A 27,056-nucleotide genomic window follows, 5' to 3' on the forward strand; every position below is an offset into this window, starting at 1 on the left:
GAAACTGGGCCCAGGACAAGTTGCTCTTCCTGCGCTTGCATTGTGTGCGCCTCTGCTTGCCTCTCGGTTGGCTAGGAGGGTGCATACCTCAGCCACGTGTCTGTCTGTGCAGTGTGCCTGGCTCCCACACTAGATGTCGCAGAGACTCCTGGGTAGGAGCCAAACGCTGCACCCCACCAGCACAGCCACACCCCTCAGGGAGATGGACTCGGCCACACCACACTGTGCGTCCCAAAGAATTTACTGCCTCCTGACTGTGGGATGTGAAATGTCCTGAAAGCAGACATTATAAGAAGAGCTTGTTTGATTCAAAATATTCCGGGAGTGGGGGAAGGGGGAAGGATAAAGACTGGTTTGGTCTGAGTTCTGTAATTTGCTTTCTTGGAGGAAAGTTGTAGCAGCTTAATGCGACAGTGTTTGAAAATGCCCAGGTAGTCTAGAGCCTTCCTGGACCAAGGCTGTCAGAAGAGAATGAATGGCGCTTATGAGCTGTCAGGCCATCCGGGGTGTGTGTCCTAGTGTGTCCTAGTGTGTGAATCAGGCCCTGTGTGGACATGTTAGTTCAAGCGAAGCTCTGTGAGATCTGCCATGCCACACTGCTCTGTGTAATGCTTCTGCTTCTGGAGAGGATGGCGTCTGTGCCCTGTGCTTGATGTACACACACACTTGTTGTGCACCATCTGTGTGTTCACTGTGGCTTGTCCAGGGGAGCTAGCCGTACTGGGCTGGAAGTCAAACTGTTGGGCTGCTAACTGGTCGTGAATCTTTACTTACATAGGTATGAACTTCGCAAGTTCTGGGGTGGATTTCAGCTTTTTAAAAAAATCATTATTCCAAGTTTGCTCAGCAACTTGGAAATCTAGCGTGTTGGGAGGGCATGAAATTAATACCTTTCCCCCCAAATATATTTTTACCCCTTTTAACATCGTAAGAACTCTGTGATGACAGGATTTTCTCCCATGCAAATAACCAGCATCATGTATCTTTGCAAACGATCCAAGTAGCAGAGCATCATTATTTAATCAAATATTTGTATTTTTCCCATGCCTCCTTAATTTTTAAAAATTTGTTTCTGATCCAAGTGGAGTGTCTTCTTTCCCTCCCAGATGAAGGAATTAATTGTGCTGGATGTGATAAAAGATCTGAGAACATTGTTCTTGTTGAATTAAATGTTTACTTTAAAGCAGTTTGAAAAGCAAAAATTTCGACAGGATGTTCAAATTTATCCAAAGCGTTTATTGAAAGTACTCTCTTTTATTTTTCTTGCATGGCAGTTACCCTCCTTTGGCTTGTGTGGTGGTGGATATTTAAAAAAAAAAATTTTTTTTTATGCTCTTTAGCATACTAGGGAGAAAAGCCTTTAGCATGTGTAGTTTTTACCTGGTGCAGAACTGTATCCTCCGCCTTAATTTTATTATCAATTTTCCATAAGGCTAGATCTCTCAAACATTACTTTCTGTGTAAAAGATTGTTTTCAATGATGTTGATGGCAACTTTATTAAATTGGGGCTTTAAAAAAACAAAACAAAAACCCTTCCAGTCCCTTGTTTTCTCATTGTCTCTTACTATCAATAAAGAAGCCAACAATATGAGAAGATTTATTTAATGTGGTGGTTTGCTTAGGAATGTACCCAGAGATATTTTAATGTGGTGTCTTTAGCTATTATTTAAAAATCATTTAAAAAGCTAAATCCTAATAAAGTGTTATATTTCCAGCAATTACACTAAACTGGAATCCTTCTTTTAAAACTGCTTTGCAAGAAAAGTCACTCTTTTTTTTTTTTTTTTTTCTTTAATTCTAGGACCTAGAGCCCTTCCAGGAAAAATGTCAGATTCTATTAGTTTGAAAAAACAAAACAACAACAACAACAAAAAACCTGTTATATGAGGAATAAGTATAAATATTTTCCACCTGAATACAGAAAGAAATTAATTATTGGCCCACTCTAATTCGTAGTTAATACTCCTGTGTATAAAGATGTGTTTTCACTCTCAGTCATTAGCAGTTAGTAGAATGTTTCAGGGTTCTGCCTCGTTTTGCTACAACAGCCACTAGTACATATGCTTTCTTTCCTTTCCTTCTTTTAGGTTTTCCCATCATATGATTCCTGGTCCTCCTGGTCCCCACACAACTGGCATCCCTCATCCAGCTATCGTAACGCCTCAGGTCAAACAGGAACATCCCCACACTGACAGTGACCTAATGCACGTGTGAGTACACATCTGATTTCACCTATGAATGCCTTAAGATACCGTGAGGATTTAAACACAATTTCTTCCTGCTACCGTTGAATATCTCCCCCTCTCTTTTAGTATGAAAATCAGTGTAGCTCTGCCTTGAAAGTTCTGCCCCTGAGGAGTTTAGGCAGCTTGATTCTCACTGTGCTGATTTTAAGATTGGAAAGGAGCACAGACCCCAGAAGATCAAGGGAATCTCACCAAAACAGAGTAATCTTCAGAGTGTGGGCATTGAATAATCTTGAGCTGCTAAAGCTACTACCAGGTTTTAAATTGGGTTCTGATTGTTGGGGAGCACCTGATGGTACCAGAGGGAAGTAGACCGGAAAGTTCCATGTATTTCCTTCTGGACACACACTTCACCCTGCTTGAGGCTTCGAAAGCACAGAATTGAAGGGAAAGGGACAACCAAGCCTAGGATCCCCCAGTCGGGCCAGGGTTTGTCCCAGGCTGCTAGAGCAGGACTAAATTCCCTGAAGAGATTAGTGAATGAGTTTCTTAATCTAGGATTTGTAGACTAGGATGGGAGGTTGGGGTGGCAGGGTGCATATGATAGTCCATAAAACCCCTGCACATGTAGGCAAAGCCAACACGCATTTGTTTGGGGGAGTGAGTCTAGAGTTTCATTAGCTTCTCAAAGGGGACCTTGACCCAAAAAAGTTAAGAACCTCAATTCTGAAAGAGGAATAACTACCCATACTATGTGTTCAGCTTTTCCTGAGATAACCAAGGAGCTCAGCCTCAGGGTCCTAGATGGAGCATCTTCACAAACCCTTTTACATTTTGTGTCAAACACTTCCGTAACTATAGGTAAACTTTCTCAAACCAAAGGATCCTTACTCCCAATGAGTTGTTCTTCTAAGTGAATGCTGTTCTGACAACCCTTCTAGAGGGTTATCCCTGGCCTGACTTTGACTGGTGACATGAACAGGTGCTCTGCTTCTCTCCTCCCATCTCTTCCTTCCTCTGTCCCTCCCCGCCCCCTGCCCCCACACCATCCCAACCACCTTTTAGGAAGCCTCAGCATGAACAGAGAAAGGAACAGGAGCCAAAAAGACCTCACATTAAGAAGCCTCTGAACGCTTTTATGTTATACATGAAAGAAATGAGAGCGAATGTTGTAGCTGAGTGTACTCTAAAAGAAAGTGCAGCTATCAACCAGATTCTGGGCAGAAGGGTAAGTAGTCTGGGGGTGAGCGGATATGTAAATTTTTATGGTGACCTTGGAACTGTTTCCTTAAAGGTAGTCATAGAATGTATTTATATAATCACCAGCCACTTTGGTAAGTAACAGAGAGAACAAGATAGGCTAATAATCTTTAGGAGAATTAAATGATAGAGTGCATTGTAAACAACTTAGATTGTACCTAGCACATAGAAAACCTCCCGTAAATGTTAACCATTCCCCCTGTTATCATTTATTGGGTGTCTTTCATGTACCAGGTACTCTGGTAGGCATTAGATAATAATTGCTGGATAAAATAGATATGGTCTTTGTCTTCATGAAGCTTAAAGGTTTGTGACAGGATGCAGATGTTAGATAATTGCCCAGTGGTTAATTAAAATTGTGATAAATACTGTGAACGTAAAGAGTAAGACTATGAGAAAGAGTAACAGGGAGCTAGGGAAGGGCCCCTCTAAGAAAATAGTATTCAAACTGAGACCTGAATGAGGAGTAGAAGTTAACCAAGTGATTAGTGGGGAGAGATGGACGGACCCTCCCCAGGTGCAGTGACAGGTGTGTGAACAACCATCTGAAGCAAGAAAGCACTTAGCCCACATAGGAAGCTATAGAAAGGCCATGTAGTACCAGCCAAGCTTCTGGAAGAACCCTGGCAAATGCAAGTGGCCACTCCTTCCAAGACAGAAGTGGATCTGTTCTACTCAGAAGCTTTTAACTGGAAGAATTTATATGGGCCAGAGAAATCTTTATTCTAGAAAAATTGCTCTCTGGTTCTTAAAGTGTATATGTGCATGATTTCTGGATTGTCCCTTTTCTTTTCGTTCCTTCTTTTACCCATGCCAAGATATCTTTCTGATCACCTGTATACCAGGAAGTAGGCTACAACTAGGACGGACACTTTCTTTCTCCATCCACCGGGCCCATAGGCTAGTAAATCTTTCCAGGTGCTTTTCTCAGGATTGAAAATGGTTTTAAAACGTTAGGTATCTGACGAATGGTGGGAAAATTATAATTTTAGAAATGCTTCATTTTAATTTGTTGATGCTCTTCATATATGTGTGATAGCTACTTAAATCACGACCTCGTGTATTTGTTTTTTGCAGCCTCTCAAGGAATTCATGATTTGTAAATGAACATTTAGGCAAAGAAGGTCTGACAGCCTTTGTGAAACTTAGAGGATGGTGTTTTAGCTGTTGTTGTGGATAATTTTTACCATGTTTGATACAAACCTAATAAGCTTCAACATTTGTAACGTAAGACATTCAGGAGGTTTCCAGGCCATGTGAACAGATGGAGGGAAGCCAGCTTACTTGCATTATTGATTCCTGTTGGATAGAATAAAAATGCAGTTACTTCCAATCTGCAGGACACCCGGGTTTCAGGGGGTAGGGTGTGGTGGCAGATTATAGCTCTCTTGGTGCCCTGTGTATAATACTGTCCCTCCCTGTGGATTCTTTAAACACTTAATAACAATAATTACAATGATTTCCCAAGCCAGAGCATAGCAGATAAATGATTCCCATCATCTTTGAGGTACCTCACCTTAAAAGCTTAAAGGCTGACGACCATTCCCCTGACCCTTTAAAAGAAGAAACCGGAGGGAAAGAAGAGTTGATGTGCTTCTTTCAGTTTGAATAAAACTCTCAGCTTTTTTTCTTTTTTGAGTTAAAGGTCCCCTGGCCCTCCAGTGGGAATTATTTTCCTGCTCAAGAGAGCAAGTAAGGATATTATACGGAGGTTTGCTTCCTATTTTTAATGCACGTTTCCAACAATTGCTACTTTCTCAGCTCCCTTAACGATCCCCAGATCAGAGCGTGTGTCCTAAAGGATGGTTCTCATTTGGGGTCTCTCTCTGTCTTTGATTTGGACACCTGTTTCTATTTATAGGTCTCTGAGATCTTTGATTAAGATCAGGTTTTCTGTCCTCTCATCACTTCCCTCTGGCAGGGTAGTCCTTGCTGTTTCTTTAAAGTTCCTGGCTTTAAAATCATGTGTTTTACACTGAGATAATTAGAATTCTTAAAAGTGGAACTTAAATCCATCCTAGAACATTTTATCTTTTGATTCTTATTCATCATCAACATATCTCAAAAAAGAAATGTTCAGTCATTTGAATTAAGGTTTTCCTTTTCATGTTATAAATAATAATAGTACAAATCTTAATTTAAAATAAGCCTTTTCAGACCTTCCAGGGTGTTAAAGGAAGTCCATTTATTGCAAATTTATTGTCAGAACTTTTTTTTATGTTGGAACTATAAACTTTTTTTTCCAAGTTAAATGAGTATTTTCCCAACAACATCTTGAGAATGAAATTTGGTTTTTTAAAAGATTAACTCAAATTTTCAGTAAGCAAAACATAGAAAGGTATTTTTATAGCTCATTGTGTTGCAGAAATTCCTATAAAGAAAGACTATCTTTCTAGTTTGTACTAGATTTTTTTGTTTTCGTTTACATTAATAAAGCCTTAACATCATTGCTTTACCTACCATTTTACTCTGGTAAATGGTCTCTTATATGTGGGTAGATTTTATGCATTAGAAATATCAGGGAACTAAAAACAATTGGAAATTCAAGTATATAGTTTGTGGCCTGCTTTTTCTCCTTGCATTTTGCTCAGTTTTGTCAACCTGTGTCCTGTTTTGGCTGAAAAATAACTGGTTGATTTCATGGAAGACCCAACCTCCATACGTATTTTGAGAGAGAAGTTTTATAAAACTTATTCCAGGTTTTCTCAGCAAGTTATAAAGCTGCCATAAACTATGTGAAATTATATTGATATATATTACATTGGTATAAGAGCACTCTGACTTGTCAAATGAATAAACACATTTATAAAAAGTATGCTTTTACTTTTTTTTTTCCCTTTTTGTCTCCCTGTTTGTTCCTTTTTTGTTAACATTTTGGTTAACATTTGGCCAATCATATTTAGCACCAGAACTGTGTAGATATTGATGGTTAGTCTTTTCTCAAAAACAAACAGTCAAGGCTGATCTTTTCCACTGTGTCCAGTTTGGTTTCCCTTCCTGTGTAAGTCTCTAGCACTGGGTCAGTGTTCCAGACTTGGGAAAGCCAGCAGTTGGTAGAAGCCTGGTTCAAACTTACACTATTGCCCCAGACATGCCTCCTTCTTCGGCTTCATTTTGCTAATTGTGCTTACTCTGCTAGTACAAAGAACTGTGTCTCACGTAGCTTTTTTCAGGCTGTTTTTTTTTCTTGCCACCTCCCCAGTGCCTGTCCCACCACCACCCCCCATCATTTTTTAAAAGAAAAACATACTACCTGATTTGCCTTCAAGCTGGACCAAGTCCTGCTGTGAGTCATGCTTCTTAGCTACTTGATACTCGGCACCTCTAAAGCAATTAAAAAATAAGCCGTCTGGCTTATCCAACGCAGAGGCCCAGGCACAGAGGCACTGGTTCCAGAGGAGCCAGAATCCCCTGCCCTGCCCCTGGGCACTGCCTGTGCCCGAGGCTGGAGTGGGAGGTGGACGGGATGTGGCAGAAGGTGCTTGAAGTGTTCTTGAGATTGGGCTCCTGGTCTTTTAGGAAGTGGGAGCAGCAGGTGTTTGTTTCTTGAGGAACGCTGCCTAGCCTTATCGCAGGAGCCGGGTCCAAACTGAGGAGGACTTAGTCTCTTCCAGGAGAACTCTTTCTCTCTCATCGCCTCTCTCCCTCACTCCTCCATTCTTTCCCCAGTTTAACCACACCTTTCTTTTCTCTTACTTACTTTTTAAAACTATGACAGGGAAATTAAAATCAATAGGCAGGGCAGCCATGAATGAGAACGAATCTCCTACCACCCTAGAGCTGGGGGTGAGCAGGAGTGGGGAGGCGGGAGCTAACCCAGAGCGTGGGCGTGTGTGGTGTGGGTCAGGTCTGTTCTCCCGTGCCTCCGTTCCATCCCCTCTGGCCAGTTGGTCCCTCCAGTGCCCAGCTCTTCCTCCCAGAAGGCTCACTGGTAAATCCTGGCATTGAAGAAGTGGGGAAAATACTTGAAAACTGCCTGCCAGGGGACCTGGAGCAAGTTGTGTGCAAACATAAGCCACTTAAGTTCCCAAACGGATGCCTTGCCTACATAAGCTGTTTTGCTGTGATACATAATTATGGCAATTATTAAAAGGGACATGGAAAGTTTGCAGGGTATCAGCCCTTACGTTCTTTAAATTAGATACTACAGGGTCAGATTCTAGATGGCAGAATAACCCTGGACAATGCTCCTTGCTTCCCATCAGAAGGAAGCTAAAACCATAGCCGTAAGGAGTACACGTGCAGTTGTACAGGGTTGTCCGTGTGCTCCCTCTAGACAGTGGGATTTCTACAAGTATGAGGAGAGGGTGAGGGGAATCAGACAGACTGACTTGAGGTCTTGCTTTGTAGACTGGATCATAGGATGGAGGTTTCAGACTCTTCATATGACAGAGTGGGAAGTGTCCGTGTGAGGTGATGATGCATCTGGGTGGAAAAGACATCTGGAACTTATCACATTTTGCATAAATACATGGTACTCAGTCTCAAATATCAGAATATGGTACAAACTATGAGAAAGGGCTGAGTTGGGTGTTGAGGTCACCAGTGAAAGTTCTCTCCAATTTATATTGGAAAAGAGAAAGGGTGAGTGACAGATCATTTTACTTCGGATTCTTTAATTGCCTTTGATGTGTTTCATGTGATACTGGAGAACAGGATAGAGAGAGCAAAGTTTGAGTTTCACTCTCGCCACCAGACTCCCAAGTGGATTTATGCCGCTCTTGCTCTTCTGCCATTTAAAAATAAATCAGAGTCTAAGTGCTTATTATCTTCATTCTTGAATGTTTGAAACATGAAATATATTGTTGCTATTTTACTTTCATTTAATTTTTTTTTCCCTTCTTCTTTTTGTTTCAGTGGCATGCCCTCTCCCGTGAAGAGCAGGCTAAATATTATGAATTAGCACGGAAGGAAAGACAGCTACATATGCAGCTCTATCCAGGCTGGTCTGCAAGAGACAATTATGTAAGCTCCTTCCTCATCCTACCAACAGCTCTCTCCTCTCACCCATTCTTTCTTTCGGCAACTTTTGTGAGGGAAATGTGTTTCAGAGTACAGTAGCCCCCCCATCCCCCCTTACCCACAGGGATACGTTTCAAGACTCCCAGTGGATGCCCGAAACCACGGATAGTACTGAACCCTGTAGATAGTTTTTTTTTCTGTGCATACACACCTATGATAACGTTTGTAAATTAGGCACAGTGAGCGATTAGCAAAAAATCTTCTTGTACCACACTCACCCTCCTTGTGATGATGTGAGATGACAACATGCCTGTGTGATGGGATGAAGCGAGGTGACTGACTTAGGCTGTGATGTTGGGCTACTGTTGACCCTCTGACGCTATGTCTGGAGGAAGACCGTCTGCTTCCAGACCCTGGTTGACCGGGGCCACTGAAACCATGCAAAGCAAAATTACAGGCAGGCGGGGACTACTGTACATGTATTGCTGGTACTATTTCCTATTTTTGGAAGTTAGTGAACTTTATAATAAAGATTTCCTGGATATATTTGCAAGCTTTGAGCGATCATGATTTTTTTTCTTTGGTTATATAGTATATTTTTTTTAGGTAAAACTTTAATCCAAGAAAACCTTCCCATTAAATGTTGAAAAAGATTTTTTTAAAAAGCACATAATCTCCTTGTGTAAAGGCAACATTAGTAATGACTAGTTACGGTATCTTCCAGGTATTTTTTCTGCGTATATGTTTTTTTTTTTTTACTTGGATATAAGTATGTGTGGGTATAACATACACTTTTGTGTCATGCTTGCTCTTATATATATAAGCATTTTTCTGTTATGGCATAGTGTTTCTACATATTGATTTTAATGGCTATATAGTATTTTGAGTGAATGTCACAATTAACGATTTTTTCCTGTTTTTTAGACATTTAGGTTGCTTTTTTTTTTTTTTTTTGGTGATTGGAAATAATCCTACAATGAAGGTATCCATGCATAACAGTTTTTTTTTTTCTGTGTTTAGGGCTGCTATTTCTGTAGGATAGATTCACAGTAGTGCAATTGTTGAGTTAACATATTTTAAAGGCTCTTTGACACTTATTGTCAAATTTCTTTTCAAAAGGATATTATTTTACAGTTCTTAAAAAGAATATATTCAAGTGACTGTTTTGCCACAGGCTAATCAAAACTGGATTAAAAAAAGTTTGAGGAGGAGGTGTGCCTGGGTGGCTCAGTCGGTTAAGTGTCTGACTTCAGCTCAGGTCATTATCTCACGGTTCACGGGTTCAAGCCCTGCGTTGGTCTCTGTGCTGACAGCTCAGAGCCTGGAGTCTGTTTCAGGTTCTGTGTCTCCCTCTCTCTCTGCCCCTCCCCTGCTCATGCTCACTCTCTCTCTCTCTTTCTCTCTCGCTGTCTCAAAAATAAAATTAAAAAAATTTTTTGTTTCACTTTAACATACCTTGATATCTATTATGTATTTTATTCAGATGGAAAATAGGTATTATATTTTTTTAAGTTGTACTAATTGGCCAAAAATACCCCATTTATAGGGCCTGTTATTTTATTACTTTAGAATTTGAACAATTTACTAATGTGGTCTTGATATAGCAAAGACTATTACTGAGAAAGTGTATTATAAATTATATATTTCAGTTTTATATTTTATGGAAGGGAACAGTTTTGATTATTTAAGCTCCTAATTTAAAATTTTATAGATCACTTTCGTGCTCCATGTGAGCCTGGCATTAGAAAAGCCAGCCAGGGGGCGCCTGGGTGGCTCAATCGGTTAAGCATCTGACTTTGGTTCAGGTCATGATCTCATCATTCATGAGTTTGAGCCCCATATTGGGCTCTGTGCTGACAGCTCAGAGCCTGGAGCCTGCTTTGGATTCTGTGTCTCCCTTTCTCTCTGTCTCTGTCCCTCCCCGGCTTGTGCTTTATCCTCTCTCTCAAAAATAAACAAACATTAAAAAAAAAATTTTTTTTAAAAAAGAAAAGCCAGCTAGGACAGTTTTAATATTCGGTCTAGGAATTGTCCCTTCTAAAAAGAGTGAAGGTGAAGCCGTTAATCGATATCTAATTTAACGTGTGACCCTTGGGGGCGATGGTCCTGTTGGCTGCATGTCTGAGGTCATACGTCCCATAAAATGGGACACCAAGACTTAGGGAACACATTTATTTCCTGCAACGTGCTCTGAAAAAAGTCACTGCTGGTGGGGATGTGGAGCTTGAACGGTGGCTGCGACCATGACGAAGAAAGGAGGGGCCATGCTCTTTGTTACTTGGAAACAGCAGCTCTTCGGACCCTCGTGAGCTGCAGTCTGGTCGTTGTACTAACTGCCGTGTGCCTATTGTCCAGAACTGTCTTAAATGTCTTCTGTGACGTTTTCTAATCCTCATAATAATTCAGGGGGATAAACAGTGTTATTGCACTTCATAGATGAGGGAAATGGAGGGGTCGGACAGGTTAAGTCATTGGTCCAGGGCCAGGTAGTGGCTAAGCTGCTGGTTATACCCAGCCCTCCCGGACTGTCAGAATCCGTGCAGTTTGCCTTCTGTGCAGCAGACTGGCACGGTCTTTCCGGGGCCTTAAGAAGACTGCTTTAGGGCAAGAGTTCTCTCCCCTGAACCGTACTTCTGTTTTCGGGGCAGTAATTAACATCTTTCTGGACAGATGTGACCCACGGAGGAGCTGTGCTGTGGATTTGTATACATTTAGCACTGCTTGTTGAATGTCTTTGAGTGAAGTTTCTGTTTCTGACCCTTAGATAAAGGATAAAGCTTTAAAAAGAGATGAACACATACATACTCTGTCCCTCTCGCTCTCTCTCCTTTTGTCCATATGGAGAGATGAGAAGAAAGTAGTGTTGAAGAAATCCAGTATATTGTGAATTTACCTTTAAAGATTTTCTCCTGCAGAATTTTTAAAGGAAATTGTTTCACATAACTTGATTGTGGGATCCCCCGGAATGAAGGGAAAACCCAGCTTTGTTACATCATTTTTTATAACAATAAAAATAAGCCTATTAATTACTAAGGCAAACAGAAGTCAATCAAATGATAGCACTTTAGCTAATTATTCTTAAAATAACAACATAGAAATGGAGTCTAAACAAGATACATGTCTTGTATCGTAGCAGTTAGTGTCAGAAGGCCATCCTTATCCTTACTGAGATCACATTAAATATTATGTCTCAACTATTTAATATTAAAATGCTCTATTCTACAGCATCATAGATTTTATAACTGAAGTCTTCATAAATCAGCAGTGCACATATTTTCTTAGGTGAGCTCAGTCAGATATTTGTATTATTAGAGCTTTTAAATGTAATGCTTCATAATCCCAGTATTAACTATAATTAAATATTTTAATGAAAAATATTTTTATATTTACCGCACACAAATGAGTTTTTTTGTGTAAGTTGACATGAGTACATCCAAACTACTCCGGTCTTTTTGTCTACCATAAAATGTTGGTTCTCTCATAACACTGGTTTATACCTAGACTACAGTAGAGGCTATTTCACAAAGCATTGGCAGTCGTCCACCTCAGGCCACAGTCACACATGCTGGACATACACAGGGCTGCAGAGGCAGACACACTCAGGTTGTGATCTGGAGCCAGGGGCCGTCTGGAGGGGGGCTCAGGGACACAGCCAGTTATGGCATTGGGAGGAGGTGAGGTCTGCCGGAGGGGGGAGGGGAGGGGCGGATGGGACAGGGAGGTGGGGTGGAGCTGAGAAGCTTCCTGGAAGAGCTGGCACTTGAGATGATGTTAAAGGGCAAACGGGAGCTAGGAGGAGAAAGGGAGGAGGAAGTTCCTGACACATGAAGCAACGTCATAGCATCTTCTGAAAACCATAGTAACGCCATTTGAAATGAAGACCGGGGAAGCCTGGGAGAAGCATACTCTCCCTCTGTCTGCTCCCCTTCTCCCAGAGTACTTTAATAATAATGTTAACGAGAACTCCATTATTTCCGATATGCCATTTTCCAGGGTCGCTAATCTCTGCTCTTTGTGAGGACAGTGTGAGTCAGCCTTACTAAGCTCTAAAGCCTCAGTGGTCAAGGTCATGTGACACGAAGAAAAATTATCCTGAGATGCATAAAAATATAGACACATAGTATGTTCAGTGTAATCTTAGAGTTTTGTGTTTTGTTCCATGTTCATGTGATTATTACGGCAGCCGTAAGATAGAGATATTGGATGAGATATGTGTTCTGTTAAAGTTACTTGAAAGTACTATCCTAATCCAGGTTGGCCATTTACTGTTCACGTAAATCAAACAGATACTGTGTCTCTGCCCTACCTATTACAATGATGTTTTAGGGGAAATCATGAAGAAAAACAAGAGTAGACCAGTATAAATGGAACTTAAAATTGTAAATCTGTGAAGGTGATTTTGCAAATGTATTTAAGATTGCACGTTTTCGTGTCTGTTTTAGGAAACAAGGTCCTTGATTGCCAGAAATTCTGCCTTTGAAATTACCTTCCATTTTCTCAGGTTCTATCTTACCTTGCTGCCGCTATCCTTGATCATGTCATGCCTGTGCCGTGGGGACAAGAGGTCCTCAGCTAATATCATGTACTTTTAATTACATGGTAGAATTCACCGTAAGGAAGACTGATCATGAACACTGCCGGAAGTGGGTTCCCAGCGTGGTGGTTAGTGATAGGATGCCTCCTTAAGTGGGCTTTCTCTGAACGGGTATCTGGTGCCACGGCCCTAGGACCTCCTCAGCCTGGCTTGGCTTTGGGAAACCACTTCCACTGTCAATACTGATACTCAATAAGAAGCTGTAGGGACAAAGGTCACAAAGAGGTGACAATTTTTCTCTCGTTCTCTCGGTCTGTGTGTCTAGGTGTAGATGGGAAAGGGAGAGAATGAGGCACCCTTCTTGGTTGACTTCTTGCCTTTTGTACGTTTGTATCCCGTTCGTCCATGTGTTCATAGTCCAGTGTGTAACATGACCATGTGCCTGGCTTCTTCCAGGGTAAGAAAAAGAAGAGGAAGAGAGAGAAACTCCAGGAGTCGACATCAGGTAGGCACCATGTGACTTTCTAGTCAATTCTCTGCTTCTGACAAATACCTTTGAAAGTAGTCGGCATCTTCGACACACTGCTTTTGTTCTGCAACTGTAACCTCTGATGTTTTAAACTCTGCTTTCCTTCCTGAAATGCTTTAAAGATGTTTAAAAGACCTTTCTTTTCAATGTGAGTGCGTGAAGGTACGTCTACACATTCCTTCCCCAAACCCTGTCACCTGGAATCCTGTTGGTGTTTTGTCTTGTTTTGGCTTTTATTGTCTGTACCCTCCGTAGCACTTCTGCTGTGTTTCCATTTGCACAACTCCTTGCAATAACAGTTTTTTATCCTGATTTTATAATATGCTACCTTTTCTGTGGTTTGGGTTTTCTGAAAGTAGAAAACATGATGACAGCAGGGTTTATCTTTCCCGGACATTCATTCAAGGCATCAGTGAGTGAGGTCCTATTTATTTCCCCTTTTTTCTTTCATTAAAAGTAAGGCCACTACTTGTACTGCACAAATGAAAATGGCTGGTATAAGAACCATAGAAAGTAAAGCAAACGAGCCCACCTGATGTTGTAGCTACTACGTATTTGGAATGTACAAAAACCTCTTCAGTAAAAATTTGTTAAAGACACAATTTTCTGCAGGTACAGGTCCCAGAATGACAGCTGCCTACATCTGAAACATGGTAAGAACGACTCTCTGGTCCTACTGCTGACGTTAGTTATAAACAGAGGCACTTGCTTGTGAATCTCCTTGCTCATACTGATGCATTCAACTCTGCTCCTTTAAAGAGGAAACCCCACCAAAATCAAATTAGCGCTTAAAAAAATCTGATGGTTTTTATACCGGCTATGTTTTTGCAATATGGTATGCATTTCTCTCTTTTTTTCTTCCCCTTCTGCCCCTCTAATCTTTCTTCCCCTTCCCCTAACTCTTCACCATTCCGCACTGACCACCAGTGGCAAATCTGCCTGCTCTAAGAAACAAACCACAGAACCAGCAAGCAAAACGCCCTCTTACTCTGAAAAGCCCTGGGTGGCACCTGAGGCACCCAGACCTGTTCTGGCACAGGACCTGGAAGATTTTGCTCCGTAGAGACTTCTCAGTTGAGATGATATACAGATACTTAAAAGTAATATATCTGTTTTTAGTGAGAAGGAGGGACTTTATGTATTTCTTTTTTTCCCTGTTATTTAAAAATCTGGGTGGGGACTTGATTAACTCTATTCTGCTATCAGGCTCTTTTCTCTGTTGGTAACCATTGCTAGATCCTGGTCAAGTATTTATAGGTAATGTTTAGTTGTCGATTTGTTTTTGTTTTTGTCTTTTTATTGTAGTGACCATACTTTTGATCGATTGAGCCACCAGCCCTTGTGGGAACCTGGCTTTGTAAACTGACCTTAAAATTTAGCTGACCTTTGAATTCATAGCCCATTGACCTCTTTCCCAGTGACAGCTCTTCCCAGAGGAGCTACGTGTGATTCTGCTCCCTCTCCAGCAGCCCACACCCAGGTCCTACAGATATTTTTGGCCTGTGTTGAATCTTCCCTCTTAACTCATCATGGCTGCAGTCCTTGCTGAGGTTCTCAAGCCTGCCGTCTGGATTATTAGAATAGCCTTTGCAGAAATCTTCCCACCTCCAGGCTTCTTTTCTGCCAGTTGATCTTCCGTGTTGCTCCCGGGGGGTTTTTGCCAAAACACGAATTGATTGTGTCACTTCCCAACTTAAAAAATGGTCTGTGCTTTTTGTTTGACAAAGTGCAAACCACTCAGCGTGGATCTATTTACTCTGCCCCGTCCTGGGTTTTCCCTTCGGTCCCTCTTGCTCATCTGCAACCTAGCCCTTATGAGTCCTGTGCTCAGTTCAAACGAGATTATTAGCAGTTCCCCACATACACTGCGGGCACTGCACATGCTGTCCCTGTGCTTGGAAAGCCTGTTTTCCCCTGCCACGCAAGGGATACATGTGCAGTGTTTCTCACGAGAGAGCGTTAGCATGCAGAGATTTGGTTCTTGGCTAGAACCACATGACCCCCTCCTTCATCTTGTAGAACTTAGCTTTGGTGCTGAAATTTCAGTGGACTTTTCCAAAGAAAGTTATAGACATTTTGATGCCAAATAGAAATTTTCAGTCAGCTGTTTGCCGGGGCAATCTACTTCAGCTTTTCAGTCTTTCTTTTCAACTGTACAACGGGAGTAGCACCTAGGGCCTGTGGTTGTTTATCATATATGCCTTCCTTCTTCCCTCTACCCCTCACTGAGACCTACCTCAGTTGCCCTCTCCTCTGTGAAACTTTCATGATCTTTTTTCAGATTCCCCAGGTTCTTCCAATGCCATCATTATAGTTGAATGATATCAAAATGCTTCTAAATACTGAGTGGCAGCCTTTTCCCTGATTGAAAAGAGGATCTGCCCTTCATATAGATGACCAACCAAGGGACCCAAAAACCAGTATCACAGACGATGTCCATGTTTACTTCCACTTAATGGCTGTTCATGGAGGAACCTCTTCTGAGCTGGCCTCCCGGCTTGGTCATTAAGAGCACAGAGAGGACAGTCACAGGCCCTGTGTCGTAGTAAAGGTATTCTGGTTGCAAGCACATACACATGCTTTTGTACTTTATTTTTGCATTCTTTTTTTTTTCTTTTTAGAGAACGTTGTCCTTTTAATCACTAACCCTTAGGGTATGGACAGCAGCCTTTCTATGCTCTGCTTCTAAATGGAAAAACCCTCACAAGTGCAGTGTGCTGAGGACTGACATTCATTGATTCACTCCATCTTCTGTTTGCACCAAAATCTTTAATGCCATTTCTGTTAAAAATCATGCAAAAAATATGCTTCTGTACTTCATAGTTTGGTTTTGTGTCCTTAATGATTAACATGGTATATAGTATTTTAGACTAGATTAGGTGGAGTATATTTGAGTCCTACAATTTATCTCACACATCCTTTTTTAATGCCATAGCTATCATTGTGCTTTCCGGTCACTTCCGTATTTTTTCTAAAAGTTAAAGTGTCCTTTCTACTCTAGCCCAGAAAAAAAAAAGCAAAGTGCCCCCTACCCCTTCCACCCCCTCCCCAACCCCACTTCTCAGCAGCTGCTGCAGTTGGTGGTTTCCTTCACTTAATCAGAGTCCGCAGTGTTTCTCTTGTTGCTGGGCCAGTCCCACAGCCTTTGAAGTCACTGTCCTCCACACTGTCCTCCTTCTGAAGGCAGCACTGGCAGTCATTTGATAAGAATTGTAGAGCAGAGAGGAGCTCTGATTTGCATTCATAAAGATTTCAGGAAATCAGGAATGGTAGTATCCGTGCTGTCCACTCTTCCCCTTTGTTTTGGGAATTCAGAAACTCCTGTAAGGGTAGTAGTTGACTTGTTGAGTCAACGTTGAGCACTTACTGAGCCCCTAACTAATGCCAGATAGTGCCCTGTGACCTGAAAGTAGTGTTGAGTGAGGCAGAGAAAGTCCCTGCTTTTGTAGTGCTCACATTGCTGAGGGTGGTTATTAAAAAGTAAACAGAAAAATAGGAGTGCAGTAATAAAAATAAAACCGGGACTGACTTGGGCGGGGTTCTGCTTTGGGTGTGATGCTCACGAAGGCCCTTCTGAGAAAGTGATACCGATAACGACCTGCTATCCTTGAAAACCAGAGCAGTGGCTGAGAAACGACCCGGGGAACTGAGCATTGTGCTGTGGAAAGCACTTAGACTGAGAACGAGGCCACCCAGGCTCTGAGAGAAGCCCCTTCCTGAACTGTGTGGCCTGGGGCAGGTCCTTTAAAGCCAGTAGACCTCCGGTTCCCCGCTCCAGTGAAAGTGCTGGGTCCTTAGGCCTCTGAGACACCCTGTGTCCGTGGCCCTACTTCCTGGTCTGCTTTGCTCTTCTGTGGTCTGCACTGCCTCCCAGTGTTGCTGAAGAGACTCGAGTCTCCTTTATGTTTACAGGTTTGTAGTCCCCGTTCTGGGAGTGGTTCCACAGAACTTACTAAAGCACCTGTACGGTCTTGAAAATGACATGTAGACAGCGTGGCTATTTTTCAGTTCCTGTGTAGGTCATCTCCAGCCTCCCCTTCTCCACCCAGCGTGACCGCCTCTGGTTAGGGAATCTGGTTCTCCACTGGTGTGAGCCCCTTGTTGGCCAGACTGCATCCACACTAGTGCTGGCTTCACCTTAGAAACAAGCCAGTGACAGATAAACTGTTTGATTAGAGCTGATCCTGCCAACGACGGGGCGTGAAATCTCGGGCAACTGGTTTCGGTTTGGAGGGAAGTTGCTGAGTATTAACTAAATCCCTCCTGATCTCCTCTCCAGTGAGGTGGAGCTAATGGAACCCAGCACCCAGGAGGGGAAGATATCGTGACTCCAATGTGAAGATGTATTTTGAGAGGGTTTATTTCTCTTAGGTACACAGTGGAACTTAACCCTCTCTTGGCCTCCTAAAAGAAAAGTCCTGTTAAATTAGATCTTTGAGCTCAGATGACCATGCATGGAGCACAAAGGCGAGAGAACTCTCTTGCCTCTGAACTAGCATAGGACAACGAACTGTAGGGAAAATATCCCCACTTAATAAGGAAAATCTTTCCTCAGGGAACAAAAAAGCCCTCTGAAAATTTGTATTTCTGCTCCTTGAAAGATAGACGTTTCATTTACTGCTTTCATGTTTTTGGTGCGAAATACCATTGCAGCTGTCTCCTGCAGCCCAACATAACTGGCCTTTTAACAGTTCCCCATATACCAGTTGTGTCCCCATCTTCCCGTGTGTTTCCACTTGCACGCTTTATACACGTATTCACTCTGGTGAAATCAGTTGAAACGAATGAGCATTGACTGGTCTCAACACTTTGCAGTGACTTTTAGGATAATTAGAAACGGGCTGCACGAAAGACTTTCTTTCAGGGTAGAGGTGATTCCCAAGCTGTGTGGTCTTCCAAAAAAGCCAAATTCATCCTGAGCTTTTAGGATGCACTTGTCACTTGTAGGAATGCTGGAAGTCCAGGGCCTCGGGGAATGAGCCTGCACACGTTCTGCTGTGTCCAGCTCTAGGCCACTGTTGTAAATGCCAGTCATTTCTTCATTCGTTCTGCAAACACCCAGCGAGGACCACTGCAAGTCAGAAACGGCACTAAGCAGTGGGGCACTTGCCAAATGGACTCTGTCCCCTCCTGGAGGGGCTTTTAGTTTCAGAAGATAAAGACATAAAAATAGATAGGAATTATAAAGTAATACATTCTGTGCTATGAAGGAGATGGATACATTATGTTAAAATAAGAACAAGAAGTATCTACATCGGAGTGAGATCAAGGAAGCCTTTCGGAGTAAGTAACCCTTGAGCTGTGTAGCAATGAGGGGAATTGATAGAACAGTGATCAAGTTGCTGGGAATTTCCAGTGTTTGGGTCCAAGTTTATTTGGAATATGTAACATCTCGAGAGTTTGTCAGAAGTCAGAGATTGTCATCAAATACTGAACTTCCCTTCCTTCCTTACTTAATCAAGATTCATGGGAGTTACAGAAGAATTAAAATTTTTGAAAAGCTGGAGAGAATTATCACTCCAAGTTTACTAATGTAAAAACATACCTTTACAAATTGGCTTATTAATATTTACTTTAACAAATGAAAAAATCCCATTATCTTAAAATTACATAGATTGAAAAGATTTTTATGATATCTCAACATACTCCTTTTGACTATATAACATCAAAGAGCTAGTTTAAAAGAACAAACTATCTTTAAAACAACACCTTTTTAAACACAGAGAGATACACACAGATACCCACATACAGACATACTCACAAAAACTTAAGGTTTTGGATATTGGTGTAATCTCTACCTTGTATACTTGCTAACCTGAGATTAAAATGTGTTTTTTACTTGAGGCTTTGTTTCCCTGGGGCCAAGAGGTGTGTGGGAGAGGTAATTTCTAGTACAGTACAGAATGCAGTAGTTAATTGCACAGTGCTTAGCTTTACATCTCTAGCTTTCCATTTGAGGGTGATGCTCGGGAGCCTGATGGGCTGTTTATTAACTAAGGGCTGGGCGCCCGGGGCCCTGGTGCTCACGCAGCCTCCTGGCAGCGCTGCAGCATGGGACTGGAAACACTTCCGGGACCGGCCGTGGGACTGAGGGTCTTTGCGAAGCCGTGCCCTCTTGGAGTCAGGGAGCCATCTGTGCCCAGGGGTCTCACGGACAACGGTGTTTTGTACAGGCTTTGATGCCCACCCTGCGAGCTTGCCACTGGTGCCTCATCTTCGCTCTGAGTTCTGTGCCTTGAGAGCAGATGGAGTCATTAGGTATCAGCAAGCCTCTGGCTCTTTGCTTCCAGTTGACATGGCCAGTTAGAAAGCAAAACCAAGCTCTTACAAAATAATAAAGTCAGAAACAAAAACCTTCAGGCTTGTTCAGAGTCTCCAAGTAAAAATTAACGTTTTGAAAATGGGAAAGAGGAAAAAATAACATCCTGCTTTCCACTCTTCATCTTTTTGTCCCACGCTTAGACACTATGGTCAAATACTTTGAAGTGTCACTCAACAAGCAGGAGATGTGTGAGGGTTCGGGGCTCTTGGGAAGGGAGCCTGAAGCCTGGAGGCAGGTGGCTGTCCGATCAGGGAGACCGGCCCCCCATCGCGGGACACGGCATGGGGGCAGGGCCTGGCCGTGCAGCCTGCAGCGGGCACCCTGCTAGCGCTCCCAAAGCACCCCTGCTGCAGCCCTTTGACCGGGCGCCTGGGCAGCTAGGTTGGTTGAGTGTCTGACTCTTGACTTCATCTCAGGTCATGATCTCACAGTTCATGGGATCGAGCCCTATGTCGGGCTCTGTGCTGACAGTGCAAAGCCTGCTTGAGATTCCCTCTTTCTCTCTCTACCCCTCTCCTGCTTGTATGCATGTGCTCATGTTCTCTCTCTCATAATCAATAAACAAAAAATTAAAAAAATAAATTAAAAAAAAAAAGAGGAAGCCTCGCCTAGTGGGGGACTTCCTGCCTGACATTTTGCCAGGCAGCCGCTGGTGTGGCATTGGTCTTGTCTGGGTCAGCAGGTTGCTTTCCTAGGAAATGGAGATTTTGATGGCCCGGAGACACTCCCACATGGCACCTTCCCTAGACATGTTCCTGTCTGAGGCGGTGGCCTACTCGTGTCTTCCTTCCTCTTATGTTTGTCCTCAAATTCCTGCTGAACTTGTCACAGATTAGTAGAAACCTGTAAAGAATTCACAAGGCAATGACACTTAACTATAATGTCTCTTAGTAAGAACATTCAGTAAGGAAAATCCAGACGTCTGGCTGGAAGGGCAGGCGTGGTCACATTGTCCTGGAGAGAGAGATGGCTGCATAATGACACTGTGTGGCTACACTAAATGCTGTGCGGAGTGCAGGTTTTCAAATTCTGACCATTCTTCAGGACGCTGTATGCTGACTCATAGCGCGGGGGCCTTTGATGGCAAGAAGAGACAGCCCATGTTGGCATAAGGAGAACGGGGAAGTCCATTTGAAGGATGCAGTGGCATCTTGTGGAAGCCAAAGACAACAGTGCAAATGACCCAGAGAGAGGACTGGAAGATGGCCTTTTCCTGCTCTTACATGTGCCCCTGAAAACTACTCTCTTCTCCCTTCTGTAGATCGACTTTCTCAGTTCTTTGATCATGTATCCAGAGCTGCCGAGCTGACACGTTGTGACAGTGTCAGTCTCCCAAAGACATGAGGATTCAAATTCCAGAGAAGGGACTCCAGTCAGCCCAGCATGGGTCAGACTCCTGCCTCGGTCCACAATCCGCTGTGGCCAGAGGGAACGGTCACACCGTACAAAATCGCCATCGGGCACACTGCTCTCACTGTGGGGGGTGTTGGAGTTTGGGATAATCAAGAAGGGGGGCTAGGCAGCAACCCAGCGGGTGTCCGTTGCAGCTCACCAGTGAGCCGGTGACTGGGATCTGTTAGATCAGCAGCCGTGCTTTAGTGAAGATGTGGGGAGACACTCATCCCCATGGTGAAGGTTTTTAAAATCTCTCCTGTGCTACAGTGTCAATTCTTTGTACCTCTTCAGTGGTCAGGAGAGCCAGAATGTGTTTCAGTTGCCTTGGGAAACTGAGACAGAGAACTGGACCCTTGGCCAGCAAAGTTGCTCATAATAGGAGAGGGAGAGGCTCATTTAAACCGTCTTGGGACATGTAATATTTAGTATTGTTCATGAAAGAGCATGAAATTAAGATCAGTGCACTTAATAGTTTATAGAATAAGAAAATTATTTTGGACAAATTTGGTTTAAGAAGAATGGTTTTCTCACTGAGCCATCTGGAACTATTGAGGAAATGAGCCCTTCTGGATAATGGTTTCCCAGAGAACTGTAGGTTTCCCTCTTTAAGTATCAGAACATGTAATTTGTTTAACTCTTGAGTGCCGCTCAACTCTTTCTCCTTCAAATTAAATATTTCTTAGTACCTCATGCTGTTGTTCTACGGTGCATATAGTATATGGTAACAAGGACTCGGTGCTGTTTGCCACAATGCTAACTGACCGCAGATAATGTGGGATTTTAAGAAATCTACTCCTTTATCATTTTTGTACCTTCCCTTTCTGAGACGCTGCCCTCCTCTCAAGTAACACGTTCTTCCGATCTGTTGTGTGGGTTCGGGAACCAGAAAAAGAAGTATATCTGAATAATTTAGAAGTTAAAAGTAAACGGGCTCTGCGTTGCTGTGCACGGGGTGGTCTTGGAAGGAAGGGGGCGGCTTCTGCGCATGAATTCCTCGATGGCACTGTGATAGCTTGAGGCTCTTTTACTTCCTTTTCCCCAGCTGCGTTCTTTAGACCTGAGGCTGCCGGGGCTGGCTAACCGGGCTCCCGCTGAGTGAGGGGAGCCTGCCTAAAACCGTCCGTGAGCCTCGGCAAAGTCACTGTGTCTTTCTGGCAGAATGAGAGGACAGTGAGGGCATCTCAGTGGGACAGTAGTGCTCATCTTCTTGCTTACATTTGAATTCATATCTAACCTGAAATTGTCTAAAATTTTAGGTACGTTCTTTGAGAATATCACAGCAGATCTCTCTGGCTGCCCTTTTGTGATGACTTTTCTCAATTATCATTGTGTGTCTGGAGATACTGTGTTCCATAAGAGATATTTTATGTTTCATAAGAGAGGTTTTGCAGAATTCTCTACTGGTCTGTACTTTCCACCAGAAGCTCTATAAATGGTATGAATTCTGCTCACTCCCCCAAGTATGCTGAGGCTGGAGTATCAGAAATGGAACGGACGTTTCTGGTCCACATATTGTGTCCTGGGTGCTCTGCTAGACGTCTCTGCTTAGATTACCCCATGCCAGTATTGAGGCAGTCCTGGACAGGGATGAGGAGACACCAGTGACTTGTCCAGGGTCACGTGACTGGGGTGCAGCAGGGTCGGGTTCGAACGTGGATCTGTCTTTAACTCCCAGTCTCCACCCACTGCAGTAATAACCCTTATCGTGTCTTCCAATGCCAGGCACTCGCCAAGCTCACCACACATTGTCTCCTTTTATCCCCTCAACCCACTTTATGAAGCGTGGGGACTTACTGTTTCCATTTTACAGATGAGGAAACCAGGGTTTGGTATGTTCGGGTAATTCGCCCAAGATAACCCTGGTAGAGTGATGGACCCAGTCCAGGACTATGCTTGGAGCTCTGCTGTGAACCCCACAGTGCACTGTCGCCTCCCTGTGCAGCAAGCATATGCTTAGACATACACACACACACACACACACACACACACACACACACACGTGTTTAACAGTGGAAATTCTTGGTTTGAAAAGAAAGTATGCACTGATCCTGTTGCCTCATTTTTAGGAGGTGAAGTTGGCATCTTTGGTATGGGAGAACTTCTACAGAAATGTGAATTGGATAAAGAATTTGGAGATGGGAGGTTGAGGTGGATCTACATAGTTCCTGTCTTCCTGAAGTACTTCGTCTTATAGAGCTAAAATGATGTTTTGAGGCTCTCTTATTCCAACAGTTCTTCGAGAATATTTCTGTGTTGTTTCCAGAAGTAGCAAGGATCTAGCGAATAAGACCTGCACGGGGAGGTCCAGCCTCCCGTTGTGATGTATGTGCTCACAGAGGAGACACAAGGGGCCCATCGGGAAGGGAAACCGACAGCTGCAGATAGAAACCAGAAGTTTCCCTAGAGCAGTTTGTTAAATAGTTACACGCCTGCCTCAGGATCATCTCAACGTTGCCCAAGTCCGCTTTCACTGATAATTCACTTTGAATAACCACAGGGGAGGAAACCGCATGGATTCAGTAACCCTGCCTCGGAATGTATAGCCTGGATCCAAGCACAGGGCCAGAGACCCGTCACCGCACTGACCCCCTTCCTCCGGGCTCTGGGCACCTCCTTGCTTCAGAGCTTGTGGCTGGCAGACTGACCGGTCTCGAACTCAGGGACTAAGGACACATCTAGCTGCAGAAAGACGACCCAGTGGCAGCCTCCCTAACCACACACTGTCATTTCTCCTCTTTCTCAAATACTGGGTGATGTTCGCTTACAAGGGGCTGGAGCTGGCTTCTGTAGGTTACACTTGCAATCTTTGAGGAGATTTAAACTTCACAGTTAACTTCTTATGCCTCTTGTTCTCAACATCCTGCTTTCTCACAGAGCATAATATCCTGGGGTGGGCGGTAGTCTAGATGCAGCCCACCTCCACAGTGCTATTGACGGGCAGATGGATGATTGGAAGGTAGAAGAAAATGAACGACAGTTTAGCCCCAAGATACAGTAGAGAGCACATCGGTTTAGGGCTCAACAGTGAGTCCTGCCACCTGTAGTTTGGGTGACCTTAGGTTGTTTAACCTCACACCACCCCCAATTTCTGTAGACGGGCAGAATTCCGGGGCGGGGGGGATGGTGGCTGTTGTGATCATGTGACGCTGAGCGTGTGTCCCGTGCCTGGCATATCCGTGCTCAGCAGACCGTGTTTTTCTTGCTTCTCCCTCACCAACTCCTTGCAGACAAGGCCACCTCAGAGTCACAAAGTCATGAGGCTGTGACCCACAGGCCCCCAGAGGCATGGGTACTCTCTAGGGGTCGTGATGCACCAGTCATGTAATGACCGTGGGCCTCAGTGTGCTCTGAAATAACAAGGCCCGACTAGCTCTGTCCTGCTTGCTTCCTGCTCTAGAAGTCATTGCCTCTAGATCTCACACCCTGAAATAACAGCACTCTGTCACAGTTTGCCCCACGGCCGGCCAGCCGGGCTAGGCAGTTGGCATCAGGTGTGTGGGGTGCTGCTCTGGGGGCACTTTTTGCAATTAAACTCTGCCTCTGTTTACCTTTTGCAAAACTTATCTCTGATATTCTCTCAAATCTTGTGTAATGACTGAAAACATTTTAAAGGTCCTGCTCCTTCCTAGCAACACTTGGGAGGGGGGAGAAGGGTCTTTCTATTCCGGCCCATCTTTTTGGACTCCTCAGCATTTCTGAACAAGGAAATGGTATCACTCGATACACACGGGGTATTCCCAGGTTGTTCCTACAGAGCGGCTCCGCTGCTCCCGGCCTGGCCTGGACAGCTGGAGCTGACCTTCCTCTCCTCCACCTCAGCCTCAGGAAGGGGCTTGTTTCCTGGGCCCCTCCTGCCGGGGACAGCCTGAGGCGGGGGGCTTGGCTGCAGACCCCAAGGATGAAGCACTCAGCTTTTGGTAGCGTCTTCGTTTGAGCCTATGGAAGGACTCCCTCCCCACCCTGTCCTTTCTTGCATCTTTTGGCATCAAGGCCTAGACAGTCCTAATGCCTCCGAGTTAGTGCTGTTTACTTACCAGAAATAGATCCAGTCATGAAATCTCCAGCCACCCCTTTACTACTTGGGCTCTTCAGAAGTGACTCCGCCCTTTTGAGTTCCTGGTTCCGTTTGGTTGGTGGGATATTTTTGTCAAGACTAGAGTCTGGTCCAAGGGAACTTCGTGGGTTTCAGCTGGATGGTGGGCACGGTCGGGGGAGGGAGGGGACCTATGCCGCCTCCAAACCCGCTCTACAAATGGCCCACTCGGTGACTCCTGGTGGAGGGAGCCCAAGCCTTGACATATGTGAGATGGGCCTCGCCGCGCTGCCTTTGAAGCCCGAGCAGTAATTGCCGGCTTTGATTGCACCGACTTCACTGGTGGGTTGGGCCGTGCTGGGGCTCGCCTGGCCTGGCCCAGCCACAGCCCCCCAGTGAAGCCTTAGATGTGGGAAGTCTCCAGTCTCCGGAGCCTCATGCCTGTGGTTTCTTGAAAAGAATTGTGATTTGACCTGTTTTATATCTATAAAGCAACTCTGTAAGCCCCCCATTTCTCCCATTTGGAGGTAAGGCTTGGTCTGCCCTGATGGCCCTGCATTTTAAAGGAGCAATCGCATCCGGTCTGTCTTATTTGATAGCAGGACACATTCTCTGCCAACTGATTCCAGTGCCAGTTACACACACATGAGAAGAGCATCCTGAGTGGGGAGGGGTCGCCTTTAGGTTTGCAGTTGTACAGAGCATCTGTGAAAGCAGCTTTCCAGGAGCATTTTGTAAGAGGATGCTGGAATACTGAAACAACAGTGGGAAGATGTGAGGCTGTGCAAAGAAATGGCTTTATTAGGAGATACTGGGACTCTTTCCAGGGAAGCACACAGTATCCGTGTGGTAAATGACCATGCTGGACAGCCAAGTTTGTGACTGTGCTCAGCTCAAGAAGGGAGGAGGAGAGGGCCCTCAGGTGGGGTGGGGGAGGGGAGGGGAAGGATGGCTTGCCCGGCCAGGAGTTGCAGGGTGCTGCCCCACGTGTCCGCCTGGCGGGGGGCGGGCGGGGGGGGGGGGGGGGGTGGGCGGCGGCAGTCTTCAGCTCTGATTTCAGAGTGAGCCCACAGCTGGGGGTGGGGACGGATCGCAGCCGAGGGACAGTCTGTGCCCATCAGCGAGCAGTCCATCCTGATGCCTGCACTTGTCTCCAGCTGCTGGAGCTCCTAGCCCAGGACCGCTCCTCATCAGGGGCAGCAGCCTGGACCAAACCTTTGAAAATCTGTGCTGCACAAGTACAGCGTAAATAGGAAAGTGCAGGGTGCCTTCCTTCCCCACTGGTCTAGGCTTTGCTCCTTTGTCCTTGGAAAGGTACCGTCCTTCCTAGCTTTTATCTGTACCCTGCTTAAATTTTAAAAACCACAGTGCTGTAGCATGTGTTTCCCTGTTAAATAGGGAAAGGTCAGTTTTACAGAATAGGAATTGAAGTCGGCATCACAAAAGTTCTCGGTCAATAGCATTCTGTGACCGATCTCCTCCCGTTTCGTTTGTTTTTTTCAGCAGCGACCTACATATATAGATGGTTTCTTCACAGTTCCCATCAGTCATTGTGAGGGACAGCGCTGGCCGTAGGTGCGTTAATGATAAGAGTCACTGCCAGGTCACTATAGTGCTAACAGTCTTAATAGCTCATGGTGCCTACCCTGCGCTTGCTCAGCACCCGGGGTGGTGAACGCATTCCCCGTCCCTGTGCACACACATACGCGTACATGCGACCACGGCAAAACTTCACCGAAGTAGACTTACTCTCCAATGTAGTGTGAGGATTTGGGGCTACCCTAGGGCTGCCGTTTTAGCCATCACCAGATCACCAGAGTGGACTATTAAATGC

The 27,056-nt window shown here is 44.3% G+C and overlaps 1 protein-coding gene across 6 annotated transcripts in view; it reads left to right on the forward strand.

Moving 5' to 3' along the window:
* The window catches only part of LEF1 (lymphoid enhancer binding factor 1), a 119,916-nt gene that overhangs the window by 91,553 nt on the left and 1,307 nt on the right, over window positions 1–27,056 (forward strand). For 3 of the 6 annotated variants that reach the window (XM_019416851.2, XM_019416868.2, XM_019416888.2), the window contains 5 exons: window positions 2,089–2,211; window positions 3,253–3,415; window positions 8,305–8,412; window positions 13,400–13,448; window positions 14,085–14,125. In XM_019416851.2, the coding sequence (XP_019272396.1) occupies window positions 2,089–2,211; window positions 3,253–3,415; window positions 8,305–8,412; window positions 13,400–13,448; window positions 14,085–14,119 (478 nt within the window). In that variant the 3' untranslated portion in view covers window positions 14,120–14,125. The remainder of the gene's footprint in view (window positions 1–2,088; window positions 2,212–3,252; window positions 3,416–8,304; window positions 8,413–13,399; window positions 13,449–14,084; window positions 14,126–27,056) is intronic. The other 3 variants (XM_019416841.2, XM_019416860.2, XM_019416877.2) reach the window with 1 other exon arrangement.

The sequence above is a fragment of the Panthera pardus genome, unplaced genomic scaffold (assembly GCF_024362965.1).
Source record: "Panthera pardus isolate Hobbes unplaced genomic scaffold, ASM2436296v1 HiC_scaffold_13, whole genome shotgun sequence".
Taxonomy (NCBI): Eukaryota; Metazoa; Chordata; class Mammalia; order Carnivora; family Felidae; genus Panthera; species Panthera pardus.